Here is a 24,430-nt window from a genome sequence, read left to right as displayed (position 1 = left end):
TTTACCTGAGATCATAGTGTTTTACGGTAATTTGGGGCATGGTAGGAATTCCTGATAAAATTTCTCCCGCCCTTACTATTCAAGATAAAAACTTGAAATTTGGTACACACATTTAGTATACCAAGTACAATTTATCAGATTTTTTAGATGGCTACGTTCACACAGGGCCGCTCCAGAGGGGCCCAAAGTGCGAGAAAAGAATTCCTCCGTAATTTTCCCTTTGACATCATTTTCCCGCTCCTGGTATACGGTATGAGCATGCAAGTGGTACCATACGAAAGCCAGCTTCATTCTGAAAAGAATGAGGTACGAACCATGATCCTAGGATAAATAGTGCCGATGCAGTAGCTGCTTGACTGAAAGTCTAAAAAATAGCCCAAAAAGCCGGGTACCGGAAAGGGTTAATTTGACGAAAATTAATGATCCAGGAATCAAATTCCAGCACAACTTTTCTTTTAATTTGGAGCGGAGGTTACACAAGTTCGGAGACCATGTTGAACTCTAGGTTCCGTCTCCTTAGGATGTTATGAATATTCATCCCATGGAAAGCAATGAGAAATCACCAAGGATTCAGCTTGCCAAGGGACTTTTAGGTCAAATGCCTGCCTTCGGACAGAATATCACATCATCATTCATTAACAGCCATAGAATAACACATTGCAAAATTTTGACCAGAATATATGCGAGACTGCGAGACCATGCGAGAAAGTCTCGCGCGAGACGCGAGACGAGACTCAAAATTTTATGCGAGACGCGATACGAGACTTCACATTTGCGAGACGAGACGAGACGCGAGACGAGACCAACATTTGAGGCTGCGAGACGAGACGAGACTTTTCCATTTCTCGTCTCGTCTCGTCTCGCGTGCATCCCTAATCAGGACGATGCTGCGCCCAAGCAGGTGGGCTCGAGCCCTGAGCCACCAGCTCAGCTCGGGCTCGGCTCGGTTCACCTGAGTCATCTGCTCGAGCCGGCTCGGTTGAGATGAGCCATTGGTTCGGTTTCACTCGGATCAGATGAGCCATCGGCTCGGCTTGGGTGAGCCATCGGTTCGGTTCGGCTCAGTTCAGGTGAGCCATCGGCTCGAGCCGGCTCGGTTGCGATGAGCCATCGGCTCGGTTTGACTCTGGTCAGGTGAGCCATCGACTCGGCTCGGTTCGGCCCAAATGAGCCGAGGGTTCGAGCCGGCTCAGTTTGGTGAGCTGTTGGCTCGGCTCTGTGGTGACTGAGCCGTGAGCCGAACCGGTCGAGCCGTTGACAACACTATACTGGAGAAATTTAACTACTGATTGTGATAAAATATACTGAATACAATTAATTTTTTGTTGACAGAACGAACAAATTTTACGTCGTCTGCTCACAGTTTCAAATGTTTCCAGGTGACTACCAAAACCACTTCTCCCGCAAAGGAAGCTTCCCCTTCTGTACAATTCAGCAGAAAGCTTAAAAGTTTTCACAGAACTTAGGAGTCAATGGATTTTCCCAACGCTCTCTGAGACTCGTAACATTGATACTTACAGGTTGGTTGCTCCCTGGGCTGTAGCGATATACAGTACTTGAGTCATTTTTTTGATCTGCTAAAAGGTATTGGCATTTTATATCTTTGACTGAAGCTCGGCGCATATCGTGAAAGCAAGAGGGGCATTTTTAAGTTGTATTTTGAAGCATTTCCGTAATAAATTATGCTTTAATCATTTGTTTATTGGCGGAACAAGGTAACATAGAGAAATCTCTACTGATGTATGGGTAACCAGGGCAAGAGTGAACGCCGGGGCAAGAGTGAAAATGCTATTGACGAAGAAGCGGCAACGTCGGTAAACAAGCTAATGTTGAAAAGTAGTTCGGCATGACATATGTAACAACAGAAAAGAAGGGGAGCCGTCTGCGTGTAGTGTGGTGAGCAGCAGATTCGAAAATTTGTTGCAAAAGGAAAGAAATAAAAGATTCGTAGGTAAGTGTCACAGTTATAATGTAATTTCAGTTGAAGGTACAGGACTGGAAATATTTCGTGGGAAAGCTGTATCAGTTCGTATTTCTTATTACTAGTATGCGAAAGAAAAAGGTGCTTAGACGGGAGATGGCAGGCAAGTATTGGAAGATACTTCAGTCGGGGTAAGAGTGTACGGGGCAAGCGTGATCGTTCACTCTTGCCCCTTGTTCTAAAGTTGGGTAAAGAAAATATAGGAGCCAAAATGTAACATTAAGTAAAAGACATTTGTAGAGGTAAGACAGAAGTTGACGGCTGTAGACTACTAACAAAAGGTTTGCATCTTTGTTTAGAATTTCGCAGCCCGAGTTGTTGAGCATATGTAATGTCGCAAGGGAACACAAAGAAGCTACAAACAGCAAATAAGCTATTCGCATCAAAGTCATTCACACTCATGGGTATGCCCTGCCAATTCTGTGGGGAACCCCAAACGGTGAAATGTGTATTTCCTGTATCATATGCAACGAGTGGTCTCACGAATAATGTTACAATCTTAATCAAAGGAAGTCTGTATACGTGTGTGACCACTGTGTGTATCGCGCAAGTAACATTTTTGTGCTTCGTGATGAATGTTGACGAACTGATTTCTCCTATTTTCATATTTTGTAATTATAACATATATGATATACAGTACTGTAACTTTTGTTGGCAGTTCCGTTTGACACTAATCTCTTTGGGATGTTGTAACTTCCTTAGTTCTATGTAACCAGTACATATATATCTATGATTTAATTTTTGTTTGTTTGTTTGTTTGTTTATGCCTATGCTTCTATGTTTTGATTCGACTGTACATTTCCTCCAACCGTTGTTTACCCTTACCCCACCACATGTGGCAAGAGTACAAAATTTTTCCTTCGTCAAAACGATGTTATTCCTCTGTATCCTCTGCTTGATTTGTCACAATTAAACTGTATGTTACTACAGATAACAGGCTTTCATGTCAGAAAAAAAAAAGATTGCTTTTTTCTCTGTCACCATTCCACCGCAGTTCTTTGATTTACAAAAAGTGTTCACTCTTGCTCTGGTTGCCCATGCACACTGAGAAAAATCCGTTCTCCGGACAGCGGTATATTGTACAAATATACGGAATCCTCTTGCTTACTACAGAAATCAATACGGAGCATATTTTATCCATATGCTACATACGCACTGCCCTTAGATGTTACATCATGCCGTTGCAGGATGTCTGACATCTAACAGTTGTCCGTATATCACATGCATATACTTATGTTACATTCCTCAGCTATATGTTATATATACACGTCCATTTCAGGGGCGTCATTTCAGATTTCACTTGGGGGGGCAAGAGTACCACCGACATAAGACTTTCACGTTTTGTACTAGTATGTTAGTAGACACTCGATTAAAGTATATGTAATCCTCAAACTCTTGGGGGGGGCAATTGCCCCCTCCTGCCCTCCCTAAATGACGCCCCTGGTCCATTTGTATGTGAGATCTTGACCGCCTATATTCTTTCATACGGAAAGTACGTACAGATGGAGCACTTATACAGGAAGTATTATAAAACATGCGTTTTCAGTTATACGTTTGCTGTACGTTAAGTCCAAAAACTACAGGATTTACAAATGAAACATAAGATTTTACGTACGCAACATACATTATTTTTTTCAGTGCAGTACGTGGTTGCGAATGCATTACTATACTATTACTTGCATAACAGTGAGCTTAATCTTATTGTTTCTTCGAAATGTTTACCTATTTATTCCCATATAAACACATAGTCAAACAAATGGACTTTGATAATTTTCCTTATGAATGGTTTCTCGGTATGTATTTGCTAAGCTTATGATTTTAACTTCACGCACTGTCAATATTCCTGCTTCAATATGCTAGCATACAGAAAATATAATTATAATCATGTCTGTGTGTTATATGTATATATGGATGGTGAGGTATTAATGGTTTTATATTTTGAAAGAAGACTTTTCGTTTGCTTGTAGTATGTAAAAAGCCCGGATCACTCCCAAAGTTTTTCGTCTTTCCACTAAGAATAACTTGCTAGCTACACTGCTAAATGCATGTCTATATCTACGCAAGAAAACCCAAATCTCACATTTTTATTTACAAGGCTACTAGCTTCATTCGACCGCGTTTCACTGGGATCACCTTGTTAAAAGAAATAACATTTAACTAAAAACTTTTTTTAAAAAATGTTAAACATAAGAAAGCTTTAAAATGTCGTGTCAAGTTAGTTTTTTTGAGTTTAGCATTCCTTTTAGCAACGAGGCTATAATTATAAGATGTGGACCTACAGCTTCACGTTGGATCCGATCTGCATGACTCCCATCGGGAATCGAATCCGGGTCTCCCACGTCAAAGACGCGTACGCTAACCGCTTAGCCACAAGAAAGTTTATTACTTTGAGAAAATAGTGTATTCCAGATAGGGTAGAGTGTTTCAAAATTTATGTCAAAAACTAGATTATCTTAAGCATTTTTATTATTTTACTTTTATTGAAATGTGTATCAAAATGCGGAAGGAGATTCATATGTTTTCCATAAAGCTATAGGGCCGAATTTACCACTAGGCCCAGGAGTAGGGGGTACATATTAGACAAAACTTTAATTAGCAAAACAAAAAAAAAAATAGTAAATTGCAATAGTGAAATAACAATAACAATAAAACATGACTATAATAATAAATTTTCTTGTTTCATATCACTCTTTTCTTCTATTTCATTTGCTTTTATAATTTTAGTTGCAAAAGGTAATATTGAAAAAAAAAATATATAATACTTGCAGAGCCGTAGCTAGAGATTTCAGCGCCCGGGGCGAAGTAGAATTCGGCGCCCCCCTACACTCCACACTAAGCTTTTCCTTTTTTTTTTTTTTTTTTTTTTGCATATAAGAGATGCAGCTTTTGTTATACTAAAAATGCAGCTTTTGTTGTTGATTGTTGTGATAAACCGGTTACATGTGTTAATGATAAACTTTATTGTACTACTCTTAAAAGTCGGTGGTGTGATATCATTGTTTTAAACCCTAACAAAAGATAAGATTGACGACATAAAAGACACTTTTTAAGAATAAGTATCACGGGGTATTCGACCATGTCCCGAGATACCATATGAAAATTCTATTTGAGGATTTCAATGCGAAGGAAGGGCGACATGATATTTTCAACAGGGGTTACAGGGAAAGAAAGTCTGCATAAGGAAATTAATGACAACGGCGTTAGTTCCGTGAACTTTGGAACATCAAAAAAACCTTATCGTGAGGAGTTCAAAATTCCCACATCGCGACGTTCATAAATACACATGGAGCTCGCCAGATGGAAGAACACATAATCAAATTCCTCACCTTTTATAGAAGATAGTTTAGCATAATAGATGTTTGCTCGTTCAGAGGACAAGACTGTGACACTGATCACTATCTGGTAGCCACAATAGTAAGACAGAGAGAGGTTATCGTTGAATAAAGAGAATATTCAACATCTGAAAAAGAAGAGGGTTAGTTTAAAGAAATTAGAGAAGAACCAGACGAGAGGGGAATACCAGATTGAAGTGTAATAGATTCCCGTTCTTAGGTTTTGAGAGCACTAATGTTGAGGATACTTGGGTTCAAGTTACGGATAGCACTAAAATTTCAGCGGGCACGCGGAAATTTATTTATTTATTTATTTATGACTTCTTTTACGTGGCGAAGTTAAGGCTCTGCAGCCTTCTCCGAGCACTTAACCACGTGCATACATTTTTTTAAAGAAAGCACCAATATATAGAAAATATTAACAATTACAAAATAAAATTATTGAACCACATAAAAAGAAGAATATACTACTTAAGTAAAAAAAAATAGTTAAACACTTCAAAAACAAAAATTGAATATAATATACAATATAGGAAACAAAAATAACACGGAGAAACTTAAAATGCATAAATCATATAGCGTACCAGAACTATGAATATATAAGCTGTACAAATTAACATAGGTTACCTATTGGTTGTGTGTTTATATGTGGGTTATTAATAATCTCGTAAAACGAAGATGACTCATGAGCTACCAGTATCCTTATCTTTACTTAAGAGAAGGGAATTTACAGATTTTTTAAATTTGGCAACTGTGGAAACATTGTGTATTAATTGAGGTAAACTGTTCCAGAGGCGTGTAGTACTTACTGTGAAGGATTTTGAGCATGAATCAGAATTGTGACTGGGTATGGAGAGTAAGAAATTATCTTGTGATCTTGTGCTTCTAGTATGAAAGTCTGATAAATATAAAAATCTACGGGCAAGATACGATGGTTCTGACGTAGTAAGTATTTTGTACAATAGGGTAAGATTATGTAAATTTCTTCTCCCAACTAACGTCAGCCATGACAGTTTTTTATAAAAGGATGTGAGATGTTCCCTGTAAGTTATATTGAAAATAAATGTAACGCATGCATTTTGCACTCTTTGCAAGCGCTTTGATTGATTTTCTGTTAGATCAGAATAGACTGAGTCGCAATAGTCAAGATGTGGAAACACCAGTACCTTGACAAGTTTGATCTTCAGAAATATTGGTAAGAAATTTCTTAGTCGATTTAACGTATGCAGGGCACCAAATGCTCTCTTACAAACTCCATTTATTTGATCTGACCAGGAGAGATTTTGATTTAGTATGACTCCTAAATTTTTGACAGTTGTGGAGAATGGAATAACAGTATTGGACAATTTTATATTCGGGAGCTGATAGATATCAATAGAAGAGAGAATTCTTGGAGAGCCAATTAAGATGCACTGCGATTTTGTTGCATTTAATTTTAACCCATGAGCCGTAGACCAGTCGCTGATTTTGTTTAACTCAGTATTTATTTTTTCAATCGCATTATTAATATCTTGTGGGGGAAAAGAAGCATATAACTGAAAATCATCAGCGTAAATATGGTATTTACAATAGGTGAGAATTTTAGGGAGATCATTAATGTAAAGGGCAAAGAGAAGGGAACCTAGTACGCTACCCTGCGGCACTCCACTGTTGATACAATGCCATGTCGATATGTGATCCTGATTGATCACTATTCTTTGTTTACGTTCGTGAAGGTAAGAATGAAACCATTTAACCACTGGTTCAGAAAAATTAAACAATAATGATAATTTCTGAAGTAATATATCAAAATCAATCGTTTGAAATGCTTTACTATAGTCAAGAGAGTCAGAAGCGTTAGTTTTCTATTATCAATAGCCCATCTTATATCCTCAGTTACGTTTACTAGTGCAGTGCATGTGCTGTGATTACTTCGAAAACCAGATTGAAATGTATCCAATAAATTATTTGTTGTTAAGTATTCCCGAATTTGATCATTTACAATATATTCAAAAACTTTTGAAAGCACGGGAAGGACACTGATAGGACGATAGTCTGCGATATTGTCAGCGTTGTTCTTTTTTGTAGGAAGATTTAATGGTTCGACCCGGAATGCACCAAACTAACAGAGAAGGAAGAATAGGCGAAACTGCGTTGACTACATAATCCGAACGATATAACTACACTAAATTTCGTTGATATCAAACGTGAAACTTCCAAAATGTTTAGAAGAGAGAAACGCGATTTTTTGAAAGCTGAAATTAATGAACTTGAAGATAAAGTAAAGTATGAATTAATAAAATAAAAAAATCGAGACATGTTCGAAGGAGAGCAACGAATTTATCAACCTAGCGCGTATATATTAAAGACAGACGACGGAACAATTCTTACTGGTACAGGTAGCATCTTGAATAGATAGAAAGAAGTGAGGAACGTTTTTTTCAAAACTCGATAGAGCACAAAACGTCTTTTTTTTACAGGCGTTGAATTTTTGTTATTATTGTACATAATCTCTATCGAGTTCTGACAAAATAAGGTGCAGGTCAAGTAGCAGAATGAAAGAGAGTAGGAACGCTTTTAAAATTTTGACTGGAAATCCAATCGGAAAACTATTAAGAAGACCTAGACGCAGATGGGAGGACAATATTAAGATGAATATCCGGAGATACAAAGTAGAATCTGGATTCAGTTGGGTAAGGGCAAAAGTGATTGGAGAGGTTTTATGGATGCGGCATTGAACCTCTGGGTACCATAGGCCATAAAGTTAGTTAGTTCTTTTACGGTAAAAAAATATTTTGTGATATACAACGGAAATTCAGAAGGTCTATGTTATGTCTGTATGTAAATAGATAAAACAGAAAACAACTGATACGTAGGCACAGAAAACATATCCTGGCGATAAATTTCTTTAAATTGGAAGCATTTCATGTCAATGGAATTTAAAAAATCACTGGTAGTAATTAGTCTTTGAAAAAGACGAAATTCGTTGGGTTAAGTTTTGACCCTTTTAGCCCCTACTCTAAGATTTCGAATGTGCTATTATTCCGATTGTTTACCTTCATTTTAATATTCCAGCGTAAACAGCAGCTTGCGTGTGTCTCCTCACTCCTCTCATTTTTAAATCTTCATTCTCACCATCATCATTAGTTTGATTGGGTAGAAAAGCGTGATTAACTAAGAAAACTCATCACCATCACAACGCTGAACACATATTACAAACTGTGATTGTTTCCGATTTTGAAACCGCTTCTGCGCACATTATGTCATTACTCAACACCTTGTGTATCACATAATCATTAACAAATCGTATATAATAACTTTTTTTAAGTATTAAGTAAAACTTGTTGTGACTGTTATTGAAAATTCTGGGTTGCGAGCGGAGCGAGCAAGAAAATTTTTAACAAATGTATTTCTTTGTAAATTGACAATATTGATTTAATAGGGCGCCAATTATTTTACGGGGCGCCGCGTCCATAACTTTTTCCGACACCTTTTCATTCTTCTTGCTCGTTCAGCGCCCCCTCCCTACCAGCGCCCGGGGCGACCGCCCCGCTCGCCCGGCTCTGAATACTTGTATTCGAAATAATAATACATAAATTTTAACAATTAAAACAATTATTCTATTCGTTTTACTGAATTTTAGTGTTTGAATATTTACAATATTATGGACGAAAAATTAAAAAGTTTTTTTTTTTTTTAATGATTGCATTGTGCATGTTTTCGAAAATAAAGCTAATCGTTTTCTGTAACTTTATTTTCAAAAACAATTCAAATATTTATTTAGAGATAAAAAATCATTAAAATTTATCGAAAAATGGTTAAGCATTGGCCAAGAACGTGCGAAGAACGAGCTAATGTTAAATAAATTTAAACAGTAAAATTATCAAATTTATGCACGTATAAAGTATATCTGTACCTAATTATTGTACTGTGTTATAGCAGTAATTTCATTCTCATGTGTGAATGGAATGGGAAGCATTGTATAAGATTTAGCGTCCCTTTCAGAAGCGAGGCTGTATGAGATGTGGACCTACACCTTACCGTGGGGGTCCAAACAACTTGATCTCCTGCTGCGAGAGTTTACAAAATTGCCAATACTAGAATTAACAAGTCTATGACCACCAGGATATTTTTGTAGGAAAACTAAAGATAGTACGTTATTAGCAATATAGGACAATAATTAAACTTTATTGTAAAATAGATGTTTTAGTACACAAAAGGCAAATCAGGAAATGACTAGGGCTGATTTACGTAATTCCATTCAAATCAACGTACTCCGTTGTACTTGCATAAAAGTCTACATTATATAGTAAACATATTAGCTCTGGTGTGCCATAACACTAATTGTGAAAACAACTTACAACGATCAAACATTTATTCCACTGCTGTATCTGATAGATGTTGATTGTACTGACGGCGCGTTTTTGTCAATCATTATTTCCACGCAATTCGTATCTCAACGAGAACAAAAATAATATTGTTTGCTGCATTGAATGCGATTATAGAATGCTTTTTTTTTTCTTTCTTTCTTGAACAATTCTGCACAATTGAACAAAGAGTTTATATGTAAGTTTTAAACACAAAGTAGCAGGTTGTGTTCAAAATTTACAGACTCTCTCATTGTGTTATTCACAAGGAAGGTTCTGATCGATTTTCTACACGTTTATACTTTAAATCAATGAGGCTTTTATACAGCGCAGACAGATGTTTAATTGAAGGTAAGAGCAACATGATACGCTTACAAGACAAACCTTTGTGCTTTGAAAACGTGTCGGAGGAAAAAAGAAACAGCTTTCAAATTTTACATACGCTTTTGTTGGTTATGTTCCATGTTTGTAAGGCTGTAGCAACTTTTAAAAGAAATAAATAAAAGGGCTTGAAATATAGTTGCTCGTAGCAATGTCCTTTTACATCAGTCCAATAATACGATCGAATACATTTGAAAAAGCAATTTGAACGTTGTACCATGTAGGATTACTAACGTAAGAAGTATCCATCCATCATTGTAGGAATAACAATCAATAACCGGAAATTTCGTTGGATTCTGTTATTTCAACCAGTGATTTTCAATGTGCTGCACTACATTGGTGTGCCTCGAGAAAATTACACTGATAGGAAATAAAGAACAATTAAAACATTTGCATATAAACATGTTTTGCATGATGTTATAATTACGAATGTATTAACTACAACAAACTATTCTGTAGTCTGTAGTATTTCCAAACTATTCTGTCAATATGTTTTACAAAAACGATATGTCCATCCGCTTTGTTAACAGGATCCAGAACGAAAACTATAAGCTGCCAAGAAACGGTTTTCCGATGTGGACACAGTGTCACAAGAATAAGGCTCTATCTTCTTTCTTAACCCTCTATTCAGACCGGAAATGGTAGAAATTCATGATTTCCCGTTTCAACATTCATCACCGTAAAGCAAAAGCAGTAGTAGATGGCGAAAAAAGTTTTTTTTTTTTTTTTTAAGTATGAATTCAGCACTGGAGGAACATATTGTACGTACCTACTGACGTAAGATCGAAAGCGGTAAGAAACTACTACCACTTTCGGTCTCAGTATTGACTCCAAAAGAGCAAAAATGGCAGTAACTACAAAGATTTTTGTTTCTAATATGGTTTCAGAATCTCAAAAACTCATTCTATTTGAGCTAATCTATTTCTATAGAAACCGGAAATGGTAAAATCTAATATCGCTTCCGATTTCAGCATTGATTCCATTTATTTATCTCATTTCTTTATTGAATCCATATAAGATAAATCTGTCTTTTCAGGTTTCAATACTGAATCGTGGCATATGGGCATATTCCGTAACGGTTTGAGTCAATGCAATGCAAAAATTTGCGATTTACTTTTCGATAATCGACAGAATAGTTATAATGACTTCTTTTTATTTTTTTCTTGCGTTTCGTTGCTTTACTCAGAATTTTGGGAACACTAATACGAGATGTGGACTGTAGTTTTCAAGTCTACCATAGTTTCGCAATGTGAAACAAATCCTACTTGTTAAATAAAGATTTTGTGTCTGTATTTTTAAATTATATGATGGAAATACTAGTAACATTATTGAAGTATTAGGGTAGAGTATATTATAGTTTAGTACAATTAATGTTGTTTACGACAATCCACGTGGCCTGGAAGTGAACCAAGGAACTCTCGCTTCAGAGGTGAGCGCTGTACACGGAGCGCCTGAGTCATCAAAATTTAAGAAAAACCACAATGACATTATGTCAAGTTAATACAAATTTCTAGTCTACGAATGAAACGAAAACATATCATACTGCACTTACTATTCAGTGTTATCCATGAAAAAAATGGATAGAGATTGCTATACTGCTCAAAATGACGTACATGTGGAAACTTATTTTTTTTTTTTTCAAATGATTGTTACTTTCACTTTTTCTTCGACATTACAGCAACAGTTTTTGGCAGTTCTAATTACAAGTTCTCGAAATTACATGATTTTAAGCAACTTTGAATAATATTTATCATATCTTCAGAACGATTTGTGATATCAAATCGCTGTAAACGACATTAAGATCTTTTTGTCTGTTGAAAACCATGCACGTGACTAGATGTGGTATTTTACAGTTTCTAAGCACTTTCGCAAAAAAAAATATTTTTCAAGAATGCAAAATTTTCAATAATTTGCAACTTTGATCCTATTTATGCATAATACTTCATATCATGATCAAAGTATTCGACACTAAGACATTATGGATAAACGTTTTTTTCTGACTGCCTCACTTGCATCGTTTTTTTTTTTTTTTTTTTTTTTTTTTTTTTTTTTTTTTTTTTTTTTTGTAGAGACATCCAAAAGTTGGAAGTTTGTAGATATTTATTGTAATGTAACATTCTTAGTTTACAACACTAAACAATAACCATTGCATTGTCTTTTCGTTTTACATGTAGATTTGAAATTTTTAATAACCAGACGTAGTACCAATTCAAAATTCCAAACTTTATGTTGAGTTGGCAACATTGTTAATACGGTAGTGTTGCAGAATATATCAAACAATGTTCCCTTGCTGATATTTGTATGGTACAAAATTTCAGTTTATTTTTTTTTTTTTATCTATTAGTTTAAAAATTACAAGGGTATTTAAAAAAAACTGGCCCACCTTGTATATACACGTATCAAAAGAAATCAGCAAATTTACAGTTCGTTAAAGTCAAATTGTTAATTAAAGTTTCAAGTTCTGAATATCTTATGGTTAACGTTTCGCGTGAATCTTTTTGTAGATAATCCATTATAATTACTAGTGGTCGAAGTGAGACGGTATGCGGTGGTATCCCATATCACCTCTGGCTTTTCAGTGATGAAGGCATACCGTCTCTGGTTTTTCAATGATTAAAACATACCGTCACTGGAAAGTAGATTTTAAATACCTTTAATAAATCCATTAATGTACACAGTAATTGACGAATAGATTTGCACTAAAAGGATTTTATTTCTTATGTAAAAATAATTTCTAACTTCACAACACCCACGTTTCTCTTATCTTTTTCCTTCCTTTTGTTTTTAAAATGGTCTTCAAAGAAGTTCATCTGATTTTGATGTGCCATATTAAATTGTTTCTTTCTTATGTATCTCTCTTCTTGCCTTAATGTATATAAATGCGGTGTTTTGAGTATGAGCTGATTTAGGGGTTGTCTGCTGTGAGGGATGGACCTTCGAGGGTTTGAAATACCCCACAGTCGAGTGGAGGGACCGGGAGTTTTCCCGCAGGAAATTCTTAATATCCTCATTCGGTTTTTGAGCATTTTCGTGTACAATTCTCTATAAACAACATAAGGGGATATTTTTAAAATGTTTTTTCAGAAAGTTGTTGGCGGGGATAAAAATCTCTCCATATCCCCCCTACCCCCGTTATTACACAGAAGCTCTCCAATGGTTTTTCAGTCATTATGTAAATAGAAATGCAATCTTTAGGCAACATACCCTCACTGAATTTCAACATTTAGATAGCCGATATGTCAAGTGAAAATCGTAATAAAATATACCGCCTCTGCTTTCTTTCCACTTCGAACATAGATAGTTACTCAAGTAATCTTACTTACTCTGCCTTGTATTCCTTTTAGTTTCAGTAAAGTCCAGAATGTTGCTTTTGTTATCTGAAGTTGCAATACAGGAAAATGTTTTATTTTAACTACATACTTTTCATGTTATTATTGCAACTCTCTATAAAATGAAAACTGCACAAAAAGTAAATAACTTCTATAGAGTTAACTCCTTCTTCCATCATACTACAGACATAAATATATTAAAACCGAAAAGTGGTTCCACTGAGTCCGGAAACACTTCTATAGTCGGCTTTCCTCCCGTACAAATATAAAATCCTGGTTATGCTACTATCCCCCTGAATAGAGTAAAGTATTGGGACTTAAGTCGTGTATTCGATCCCAACTCGCCCCACGTGAATTTCGTAGTGGACAAACACCATGTGTGTGGGTTTTCGCGACGTTCTCCCGTTTCTTCCTACTTTCTTCATTCCGTCATATCATTCTTTCTCATCATCACCGTCTCTTTTAATCTAGACGGCATAAGCGTGAGACGTAAGATTTTCATTTCATTTTTAGTCGTGAACTCCATTTTCGGGAAACATTTTCTTTAGCTCATGATTGATTTCTAATGCACTTTACATTTTTTTTGTTTATCCATATGAAGCTGTTTCCGGCTTTAAGAGTACAACAGAAAAAGAAATATACGAAGGCAAATATAATGCCATCTTCAGAAATGGGCCATTAGAACGACTGGGATAATCTAGCAGTCTAGGGGGGAAAAAATAATAAAAGAATAAATATAGGCGAAATATGATGTCTCATTTTCTTATATGCATATGAGAGAGCATCTTACGTAAGAGGATTGAATGTTGACTTACCTTGAAGAGAAACTGAAAAAAAGAAAAGAAAAGAAAAGAACGTTATAAACCTCAGCGCAGTCCCTAAAACAACTCAACAACCATGACATACACTTGGATGAAGACGAATAAAGATCGACGACGAATTCCCAGATGAAGTTAATGGAAGAGCAATGAGTGGAGATGGAATGGATGGTCTTCTCTGCCTTTTTTTTTTTATTATTATTATTTCACTACTTAAAGGGCAAATATAAATAAATCACAAACAAAATCGAATTTTTAATCTACTGTATGTGGCTTGGATGTACTACAGTCACGTATTAAAATATTCCAGCCCTTACGTATCTTTCGAGAACAATTGTACACATTATCACACAAGTTAAGACATCAGTCCCTTGTCGTTTAATCGAAGCAGTACTTTGTACAGACCTGGACTTCATCCCTGGGGGAAGTTTTTGTGAAATGAAATGATATGAAATTTCTAGCTTCACAATATGCTTTTTAGGCTACAGGAGACGTGGAGGACCCGGGTTCGATTCCCAGCGGAAGCTCATGTGGTTCGGATTCCACGCTAAGTTGTAGGTCCATATAGTCTCGCTGCTGATCGGGACGCTAAACTCAAAATGAAATCAAATCAAATCAAGCTATAGGAGATGGATGATCATGAAATAATTGGTGGAATGAGAATGTGGGAGTAAACGGGAGAACTTTGAGAAAACCACCAAATTGTCCATCACAAACACATATGGTCTGGGATTGAACCAGGGACTCCTCGCACCGCTAAGCCACTGTGATCAAGGAAGTTAATGTAGCTTGGATACGGCATTAAGCTATGGGTCATTCCTCATATAGTCTCAGCGATGAAAAGGGAAACTTTGCAGTTTTACGTCCGTGTAGGGTTATGCCGTGTAGGGTAAGGAGGTGGTGATAATGGGAATGAATGAAACCGTGAAATGAAGTGGGATGAAACGAAGAGAAAAGACCCCAAGAAAACCCCAACTTACGGTGTTTGTCCATCAGAAAGCTAACTTACTGAAAAGGGACAGTATAGTCAAAAGCACTAACGAGTGATGACAAGATTGAATGTTTGACTCTTTCTTCACAGACTCTAAGAACTATAAATCCTGAGATTCAATCGAACTCATGATGCATTAATTTCAGTGACCTTTTCTCTGACTCCCAACTCCTGCATAAAAGTTGCATGTTGATATGAGAAAGAAAATAATATATATCAGGGCGCAAAATTTTCGGTCGCCAGATCGCCATTAGCGACTAGAAATTTAGAGCTGTGACCAATGTTCAGTAGGAATGGTTTCTGCCTAAACTCACATGGTTGCGCAGTTTCTGTTTCGCACGAAAATAATTGTCACTGAGTGAGAGAAAACACAAAATGTGAAGTATTCACAACGAACATGGAAAGTGAAGTCTTCACAATGTTGTAATTCGCCCCTCCCCCTCCTTTCCCACCCTCAATCTAAAACTTCATTACGAGACTCCCAAATTTGCTTCCGATTATCACATTTTGTGCAGTTTTACCTGTGAGTACCGCTTCATGTCAGAGAGGCTTCAGCAGTCTCAACAGAGTTAAGGCTGTCCACAGGAATTCACTGAAGACTGACGCATTGGATGATTTGCTGATAATTTCCTTCAATAGTCCTTCACTTAAGAACTTTGATCCGAAAAAGGCAATGGACAACTGGTACTTTAGTGCAGAGAGAGAACGTTACACGAACGTGGTCTTAAGGTAAGATTTTTTTTAACATATATGAATTGTCCAATTCAAAATTGATTGTAAGGAATATGTCTGGTTTTCAAATTTTATGCCCTGATGTAATCTCTTTGTCAAACCGAAGGCCGTGTGTGTTGGGGAAGGACCTCTCATAATTTGTACGTGAGAGATATTGGCGACCATCATTTTTGGATTGGCGACTGCTTCTTACTTTGAAATTTTGCGCCCTGATAGATATAATAGATAGATAGATAGACAGATGGAGAAATAGTTATTATTGAATCACCGTTACCAAAATAACACGACAGATTGTATTGCATGTGTAACGAGAACGCGTTGCCTATGTTTAATGATGAGCAAATGCAAGATCAAGACCAAGATTCCTATAGGAATCCATTGTTTAGTCTCTTACGGGTATCAAGTTATCAAGTACAAAAGTTTTTTTTTTTCTTCTTTCACTTACTAAATTATACTTAAGTATATTAATATATGTGACGACTTTCATGTCTCCAAGCCTTTTGAAAAATCAGTTTATCAAAGCAATCCCATGCCTTTCGAAGAACTAAAGTCACCTATTTCTTCACAATGTCGTGTCACGTTAGTTTTTGAGTTTAACGTCTCTTTCAGGAGCGAGGCTATACAAGTGTATAAAAGGTGGACTGAAAGCTTAACGTGGGATCAGAACCACATGAGTTTCCATCGGGAATCGAATTCAAGTCAACCTTGCGTCAAATTTTGAGATAAGATTACACAAAATTATTGAAGTTGAGGAAAAACATATTGAAAATGTTATGCTTAAATAACAGGATATGTAAAATTAAAAATATATATATATATTTAAATGACAACTTTATGTCTTTTCATTTAGTGCAATTTAAGTTGGTAGGTACCTGTAGATTTTGCGCCAACCTGTATCAATTCATATATTTTTGAAATATGTAGTGATTTCAGCACTATATGCAACATTTTTGTAAAACCTGCGTACAATTACAGGACAGTATTGATATACGTAGTAGACTATAGAAAGTCGTATGCGTGACCTTCATCCCGGTTTCCATAAATATTTTTAAAAATATACTTTTTTAAAAAAAAATATTTATTTAAAATATACCTCTTTGTTGTGACCTACTTCTTAAAATCCTCTCGAAGACAATTCAAATTGTTCTTTTTGTTCTCAACGACATTAGTGGAAAAAGGTCACAGATATTGGGTTCGATCACTTTTTTTAGACTTTTTTTTTTTTTTCATTAAAAGCATATCGTGATTTAACATTTTGCTGCACCAACAGTCTCAAAGGTTATGGGTTATGGAAGCGTGCAGTTTGCATCTCCGCCAGAGATGGGAAGACGTAGAGAAAAAGAGATTAAGATCTCGATACAATATTTTCGCTCTCTTTGTTCTCTTTTAAGTGCAGCACAGTTATAAGAAGTCAAATCGCGACGCCCTCTCACCTACTAAGAATGCATTGGACACGCCTGTTGTTAGTGGTAAGCTGACGTCATCGCGGTGCAGCGGTCTCCCTGTCATCAAATGCACACTCAGAACCACGAAGCATAATGACCTCTCGTCTCAAGAAACAAGTCCCTACTAAAACAACAATAAAAGTGAGTGAGGATTGCATTTTGATTTTGCACGCTGTCACACCTTCTCGAGTGCATTGTCCTACAGTTTTCACATTCCTTAGAGAACATTCAAATTATAACATTTCAAGCTATTGCCTATGGATATAAGAACATTCTAATAATATACATGGTGTTTAGAAATAATAACAAGAAAAATTATAGACCAAAGTGGGAGGCTAGAGCCTAAATTTTGCGCCTTATTTTGAGCCTAGATTCTATTATATACCAGTAGATATGGACATTTATTTTCCGGTAATCGCTAATATTATAAAATTTACATATAAAATAAAGATATGTGTGAAAATTAATATGGTTTTGCAGTTGCATTGGATAAGCTATTTATCATGAAAAATTAGTTTTAAAAAAATGAGTAAAAGATTAACTTACTATCCCTGTTCATACCATATTTATATTTAAAGTGGACATTTATATATATATATATATATATATATATATATATATATATATATATATATATATATATATATATATATATATATATATATATATATATATATATATGTCCACTTTAAATATAAATATGGTATGAACAGGGATAGTAAGTTAATGTTCCAGATAAATTGTCCATCCTATATATATATATATATATATATATATATATATATATATATATATATATATATATATATATATATATATAGGATGGACAATTTATCTGGAACATCCGTAATAACGGAGAAACCAAAAGATCAACTTCGCACGAAGCAACTATAAGGAGGGGGACATCATTTTATGTAATAAGCAACACCACTCAGTGAACAGTGTTGCCATCCAAGTATAAAGTTATATTTTTTCCAAATGGCATTACGTCAAGTTATTACGTATTTCAAATCAACATGTTAAACGAAAACTGAAAATTCCACATTTATTATTCAGTGTTGCATGTTATTAGTATCACAAACCCAAAATTTAGAAGCCTCTATCACATATACAGCACAGCGGAGATGCGCAAGGCAATGCCATCGGAAGTACCTTAGCGTTGAATACTATGGTCATGGCATAATTTATTTCGAATGAAAAGCAACGAAGTTACAAGGGCTTGAAAATTTGAATTTTTCTGAAAGGTTTTATTTCGAAATACAATGGATGTGTAAATTATTTTGCCGTTTACAGCGTTTCGATATCTCAAAACCGTTTCGGAGATATGATAAACATTGCTGAAGTTTGCAACACTGCTTAAATAATGTAAGTTGTAATTACATTATTGTAATTACATCTACTAAATGTTATTTTCTAGAATGGCTACAAAAGAGAAGGAAACCAAAATCAGTTTAAATATTGTCCATTTTCAGCAGTGTTGCTAACTTTATCAATGTTTATAATATCTTCGGGGCGGTTTGAGATATCGAAGTGCTGTAAACGGCAAAATAAATTTGTTTACCAATTAAAATTCACACAAGTAATTAAATATGATACTTACCTTCTATGTTTTTGAAATAAAGCCTTATAAAAAAAAACTTAAATTTCCAAGCCCTTGTAACTTGGTTGTTATTCATTCAAAACAAGTCATACCATGACAATACTATTCAACGCTGACGTACTTCTGATGTTCATTGTCTTGTCCATCCTCCGTTGTGCTGTATGTGTGATAGAGGCTTAGAAATTTTGGCTATTTGTGATACAATTACATCCTTAGTTTGCAGCACTTAATAAATGTGGCATTTTCAGTTTTCGTTTAATATGTTGATTTGAAATATGTAATAATCTGACGTAGTGCCATTTGAAAAAATATAACTTTATACTGGGATGACAACAACTGTTCACTGGGTGGTGTTGCTTATTACGTAAAACGATATCCCCCTTGCTTATAGTTGCTTCGTGCAAAGTTTTGCTTTTCTCTCTCTTTTGGTTTCTCCCATTATCACGGCTGTTCCAGATAAATTGTCCACCCTATATTACCCTATATTATATACGTATACATAACAAGAAACCTAGATGTATAAACTTTGAGTCCCTCAAGGTTCCAATCTTGGTCCGCTACTGTTTTATTGATTTAAAGTTTAAACGTTATTTTGTCAGAAGTTGCAGTGTTCAAATTATGGATTGTTACAGATATTGTCAGTCATGAATAATCTGAAAACGGATATGCATGGACTAGAACTTATTAATGTGAAGAAAATAGTTAAGATATCATTTTAAACGTATCATTCTTTAATATAATAAATAATAAATATTCATATAAAATTAAAGTGTATGTACCGAATCAGTTACCTTAATTAAGAATGTCAGTATATTTTTCAATAAAAAAATAAAAATATTTGTATAATTTATTCAATAAATAAAACTTTATATTTTGTTATATCTATATATGGAAGAAAGTTTTCCCCGTCAACCCCTAGCATTATTAAGCAAATTATATTTATAAAAAAAAAGAGATAGAGAGATAGAGAAGTAAATTGACGCATACTTTGTAACGTTATCGGCACATCAATGGAAATAATTTGTAGCATTAGTTCTGTTCATTACCTATACACGAAGCTATATGCTCTGGAATGAGGACATTATGGTCAGTCTACAACTACTGCTGCCTCTAGTGGCAGTCTCTAAAACTAAGGATTCTGTCCGCTGTTTGGCAGCACTAGTCTCTCATTGCTATCAGGGGCGGCTTTAGGATTTTAATTTTGGGTAGGTTCGCTTCCTCGCTTATGGATACATATACATTTGATTGATTAGCAATAACAAATTACTTTTACAGTAGTGGTTAATGCTATTTGTTAAATAATTATCTATCATTAATATAAATAGTGAAAAATATATTTACTCTTTATTGTAGCTTTTCGCGTGTAAATGTTTTTCAAAATGTTTGGGTAGGCCCGTGCCTACCCGGCATATCCGCAAAAGCCATCACTGATTTCTGTCTACTAGCTTCACCAGGAACAGGTAGCAAAAGAATTGAGTTGATTTTGAGTTTAACGTCCCTTTCAGCAGCGAGGCTACATGAGATGGGACCTACTCATTAACTTGGAATCCTAACAACATGAGCTCCCGCTGGGAATCGAACCCGGGTCTCCCACGCCAAAGGCCAGGTAGCAAAAGAAATTGCTCTTACATAAATGGCGTATATTTGAAATTCCGAAAATATGAGGAAGTTAATCTATAAGTGAAATGTTCTAGTACAGGTTTGGGTTTAGAATAACATTAATAGGCCTATATGGTGTAAAACAATTATGTAGAAAAATATTGTTCAAAATTAACTTGCCTAAACTTTACTATGCCGTTAATATTTAAAAACCAGTTCTTCATTCCATTACTTATATTCTCTTTAATAACACTTATTATATTTAGTATGGTTCAAAATTCAATATTTTTGCAAGTAATAATAAATGTCGGTTTGGAAGCTTAAGCTTTGTGTAAAACAAGTGTTACCAGGTGGTTTAAGGTTGGAAACTTGTTCAATCTCAGTAAACATTCGAACTTTAACGAAATTATGAAATCTATGCTCTAAAGTTCCTAAAGTTGCTCTAAAATTTGATACCGAAATTTGAATAGTTTTTTTTTTTTTTTTTTTTTTTTTTTTTTTTTTTTATCTGGGACAGAATCATGTCGGTCAAGTCCGAATCGAATGAGAAATGCCCACTAAGTAGTAATCACAGTACCACCATTACGAATATACTCCTTCACAACAAACGCACGATGCTCACTATGCCACGTCATTGCGACTACTGAAAAAGACCAGTGTTACCAACAACCTCGGAAGAAATTAGGCTAAATGGCCTTCAGAAATAAGCTTTTTCAAGCAAGAAATGGCTAGATTTTAAAGTGCTAACCTATAACCCACATTATAGATTTTAAACCCCTATTTTGTGTGTAGGATTATAAGTGAGTCATAGTAAAATTTGAAATGTATTTTATTCGCTGAAGACTAACAAGCAACATATATGACTTTAAATTACAATAAAATCCATCAACAACTCATCTGATTTGTAAAAATGTACAGCTATATTATCAGTTGAATTGAAATAAGTCATCATCGATGACGTTGCAGATAGCCGGGGCACTGGAACTGGATGCACCATCGTTGGATTGTGGATTATTGGTTGTGGTTATGTAGGTGTAGACTGATGTCCCAATTTTCACTAGTACTACTTTCGGCAGGTCATAGTCCTTAAAAACACTTCTTATTTCTCCGTACACCCACATGAATCATCATGATTACATGAACCGTCTTATGCAGAGTCATTTTGACATATGATTAGTGTCATACTAAAGGGCTGACTACTGCAGGAAACATATGTTAGTCGAACTCTTTAGTATGACATTAATCACACGTCAAAACGACTCTGCATAAGACCCGAAGAGTTCGTTTTCAAAATGCCTCTTGTGCGTTTTCGATTCAACATTCAGATAGTGAATAAACTAAGATTTATTTATTAATTTTTCATCTTATTTGGTTTCAAAATCCGTAGGAAATATGAAAATATGTTTCTTAAGGATTTTGAAATTAATCACAGTAATTGAAGTGTTCGATGCAATAAGGGCGTAAGTATGAAACATGCAGTTGAAGGAAAACAATGTTGAAAGTTTAAGTAGTGTTTTTTCTTACATAAAACAATGTAATATGCAGCATTTTATTCATATATTGAATTGAAATGTTAAGAGGAGGCTAAATAAATATGGCAAAAGCCACAAATGCGTTTGATGCAGACTAGTTAAACTCTTACCTCAAGTTTAATCTTTACCTGAGTTAAAAATGGACAACAGATGTTTTGATAATGAACTCTTCCCATTGAGAGCTTTAAAGCTAATTAGAAATCCTATTAGTTTCCTTTAATAAAGAAAAACAATCTCTGTTGCTTGAAGAACCGAACAGTTTACTAAATTTGAATTAGAAAACTTTCATTCTAGTAATGAAATGAGAAAATTAAAATAATTAAAAAGTAGCTAACGGGGCCGTTACGGGAGCGACATTGAAATTCTTTCTGAGTTAAGTAGTTGTAAACTTGTGGGTGGGGAGAGGAAAGAAGAATGAAAAACAAGCGTTTGTTGCGCAATAAAGTACCGTCTGTCTAGAGAAATCAAATAATATCATAATACCTAGGTATATAATGACAAATAGGCTAATTTTTAAAAATTACACTTTATTTTCAAAGAAAAAGTATTTTTAGAAATTTAACAGCTAATAAAAAAGCCAAAATTTGCAAAAGGGTTTCATAAAATAAGCTATATTTAAGGCTACAAGTATTTCGTAGATTTATATGGCTAAATGCCTCTCCAAATATGCTAGATTTAGCCAAAAATAGGCTAAATTGGCATCACTGAAAATGACACGTACTCTGCCATCGATCGATACTGCCTCCGACGCAGTATCCTCCCCACAACTCATACAACACCCTCTTCAAATACGGGAGTTCTTTTTGCCGGACTCTATATAACCATTATCACTTAAATGGTTATATTTTAAAGAGAATTCACTAAGATAAAAGAGTTTGGACTAAATAATAACACAAATTCCTTGCTTTTAGTCGACATTTAACTTCTTCGTGGGTATGGTTTTTGTCTGATAGTGCTGTTCCTAGATATTTGAAAATATTCACTTTATCGAAAGTATTATTTGATATCTTAATGCAAGTTGCGGAGTTAAGTCAATGGTGAATTTCCTTGTATTTAGTTTCCTCTGTATTTAAACCTATTGGCCTACAGGCGTCTAATAAAACCATTGGAGTTTTTTCGCTTGTCTTCATTATCGTCTCCTGATTTACTTTACGAGGATACGCTATAACCATAACCTGGTGAGTTCCATTCAGTTCTAGGCTCTGGTTGTTATCTTTGATTTTTCTTAGGGTCTATTCCAGAACAAAATTGAATAATTAATTCTATTACTAATCTACTTGTTGCAGGCCATCTCTGACGTGAAAGCTAGTGGACAAGTACTTTCCTACTCGAACTTTACTTTAGGACACATTTAAACACAGCTCAATTAATCTAACTAGTTCTTTCAGTATACCAAATCTAACTAGTTCTTTCAGTATACCAAACTCAGTTAGAATGTTGTACAATGTTTCCCTCCTAACCGAGTCGTAGGTCTTTCTGAAATCAATAAATAGCTTAACTGTTGTTGAGCATTGTATTCCCGTTTCTTTTCGACTATTTGACGAATAGTAAGTGTCTGATCGATAGTTGATCGATTTCGTCTAAATCCGCACTGATTATATCCAATAATTTCACCTGCGTATGGGGTCAATCTTACTAAACAAAATGTTTGAAAGGATTTTATATGATGTAGACAAAAGAGGCATGTCTCAATAATTATTACAGCAAGTTTTGTCGCCTTTCTTGTGAATTGGAACAATGAACGATTCCTCCTTTCCACCACTTTCTCAATTCTTTCTAGTATACCAGGCGCAATTTCTCTCTTCTTTCTCGCAGTGGGTTGGTTCTTTCTGTGTATCTACAGCCATTTGTGATATTACTGGAGTTATTGATCTAAAGAGTATTATCAAGAAAACGATATGAAGAGCTTTTAGACAATAAAACAATACCTTAGCTTACATATTTTAAGGAAATTATTAATATGTGTATTTAAAAAAAAAAACTTCCTCACTTTACTTGTTCACTTTAAAAAACGCCCTTACTATGGCATATATGCCTTTTATGCCATTCATAGATGTTCACAAAACAGCGTATACCCTATGAAAATTTTAGGACAACAGCACTAGTGCTTACCAGGTTGTTACGTTGACATATAACTAACTCAGACAAAAAGAAGTTATTAAAAATTACATAGAACCCAACATATGGAGTAAAAAAAAAAAAAAAAAAAAAAAAAAGCGTCAGGAATAAAGATGATGAACTGGCTCTCTAGGTAACTGGAGCTGGTGTGTCCTTTTTATGGCGCCCATTCCCCAAAAAATATATTTAATAACAAAAGTAAAATAAATATTTTCTTAAATACAGG

General features: G+C 35.0%; 1 protein-coding gene across 1 annotated transcript in view; it reads right to left on the bottom strand.

Moving 5' to 3' along the window:
* Positions 1-5,411: 5,411 nt before the first annotated feature.
* CNPYb (FGF signaling regulator protein canopy b) overlaps positions 5,412-24,430 on the bottom strand; it is a 49,127-nt gene continuing 30,108 nt past the window's right edge. The window contains exons 5-6 of the mRNA XM_081732755.1: positions 14,185-14,196; positions 5,412-5,441 (exon numbers count right to left, since the gene is read on the bottom strand). Coding sequence (XP_081588881.1) covers positions 5,412-5,441; positions 14,185-14,196 — 42 coding nt within the window. The remainder of the gene's footprint in view (positions 5,442-14,184; positions 14,197-24,430) is intronic.

Source organism: Thermobia domestica, chromosome 11 (genome assembly GCF_964235325.1).
Source record: "Thermobia domestica chromosome 11, izTheDome1.hap1.1, whole genome shotgun sequence".
Taxonomy (NCBI): Eukaryota; Metazoa; Arthropoda; class Insecta; order Zygentoma; family Lepismatidae; genus Thermobia; species Thermobia domestica.
This window is presented reverse-complemented; position numbering and strand designations above follow the sequence as displayed.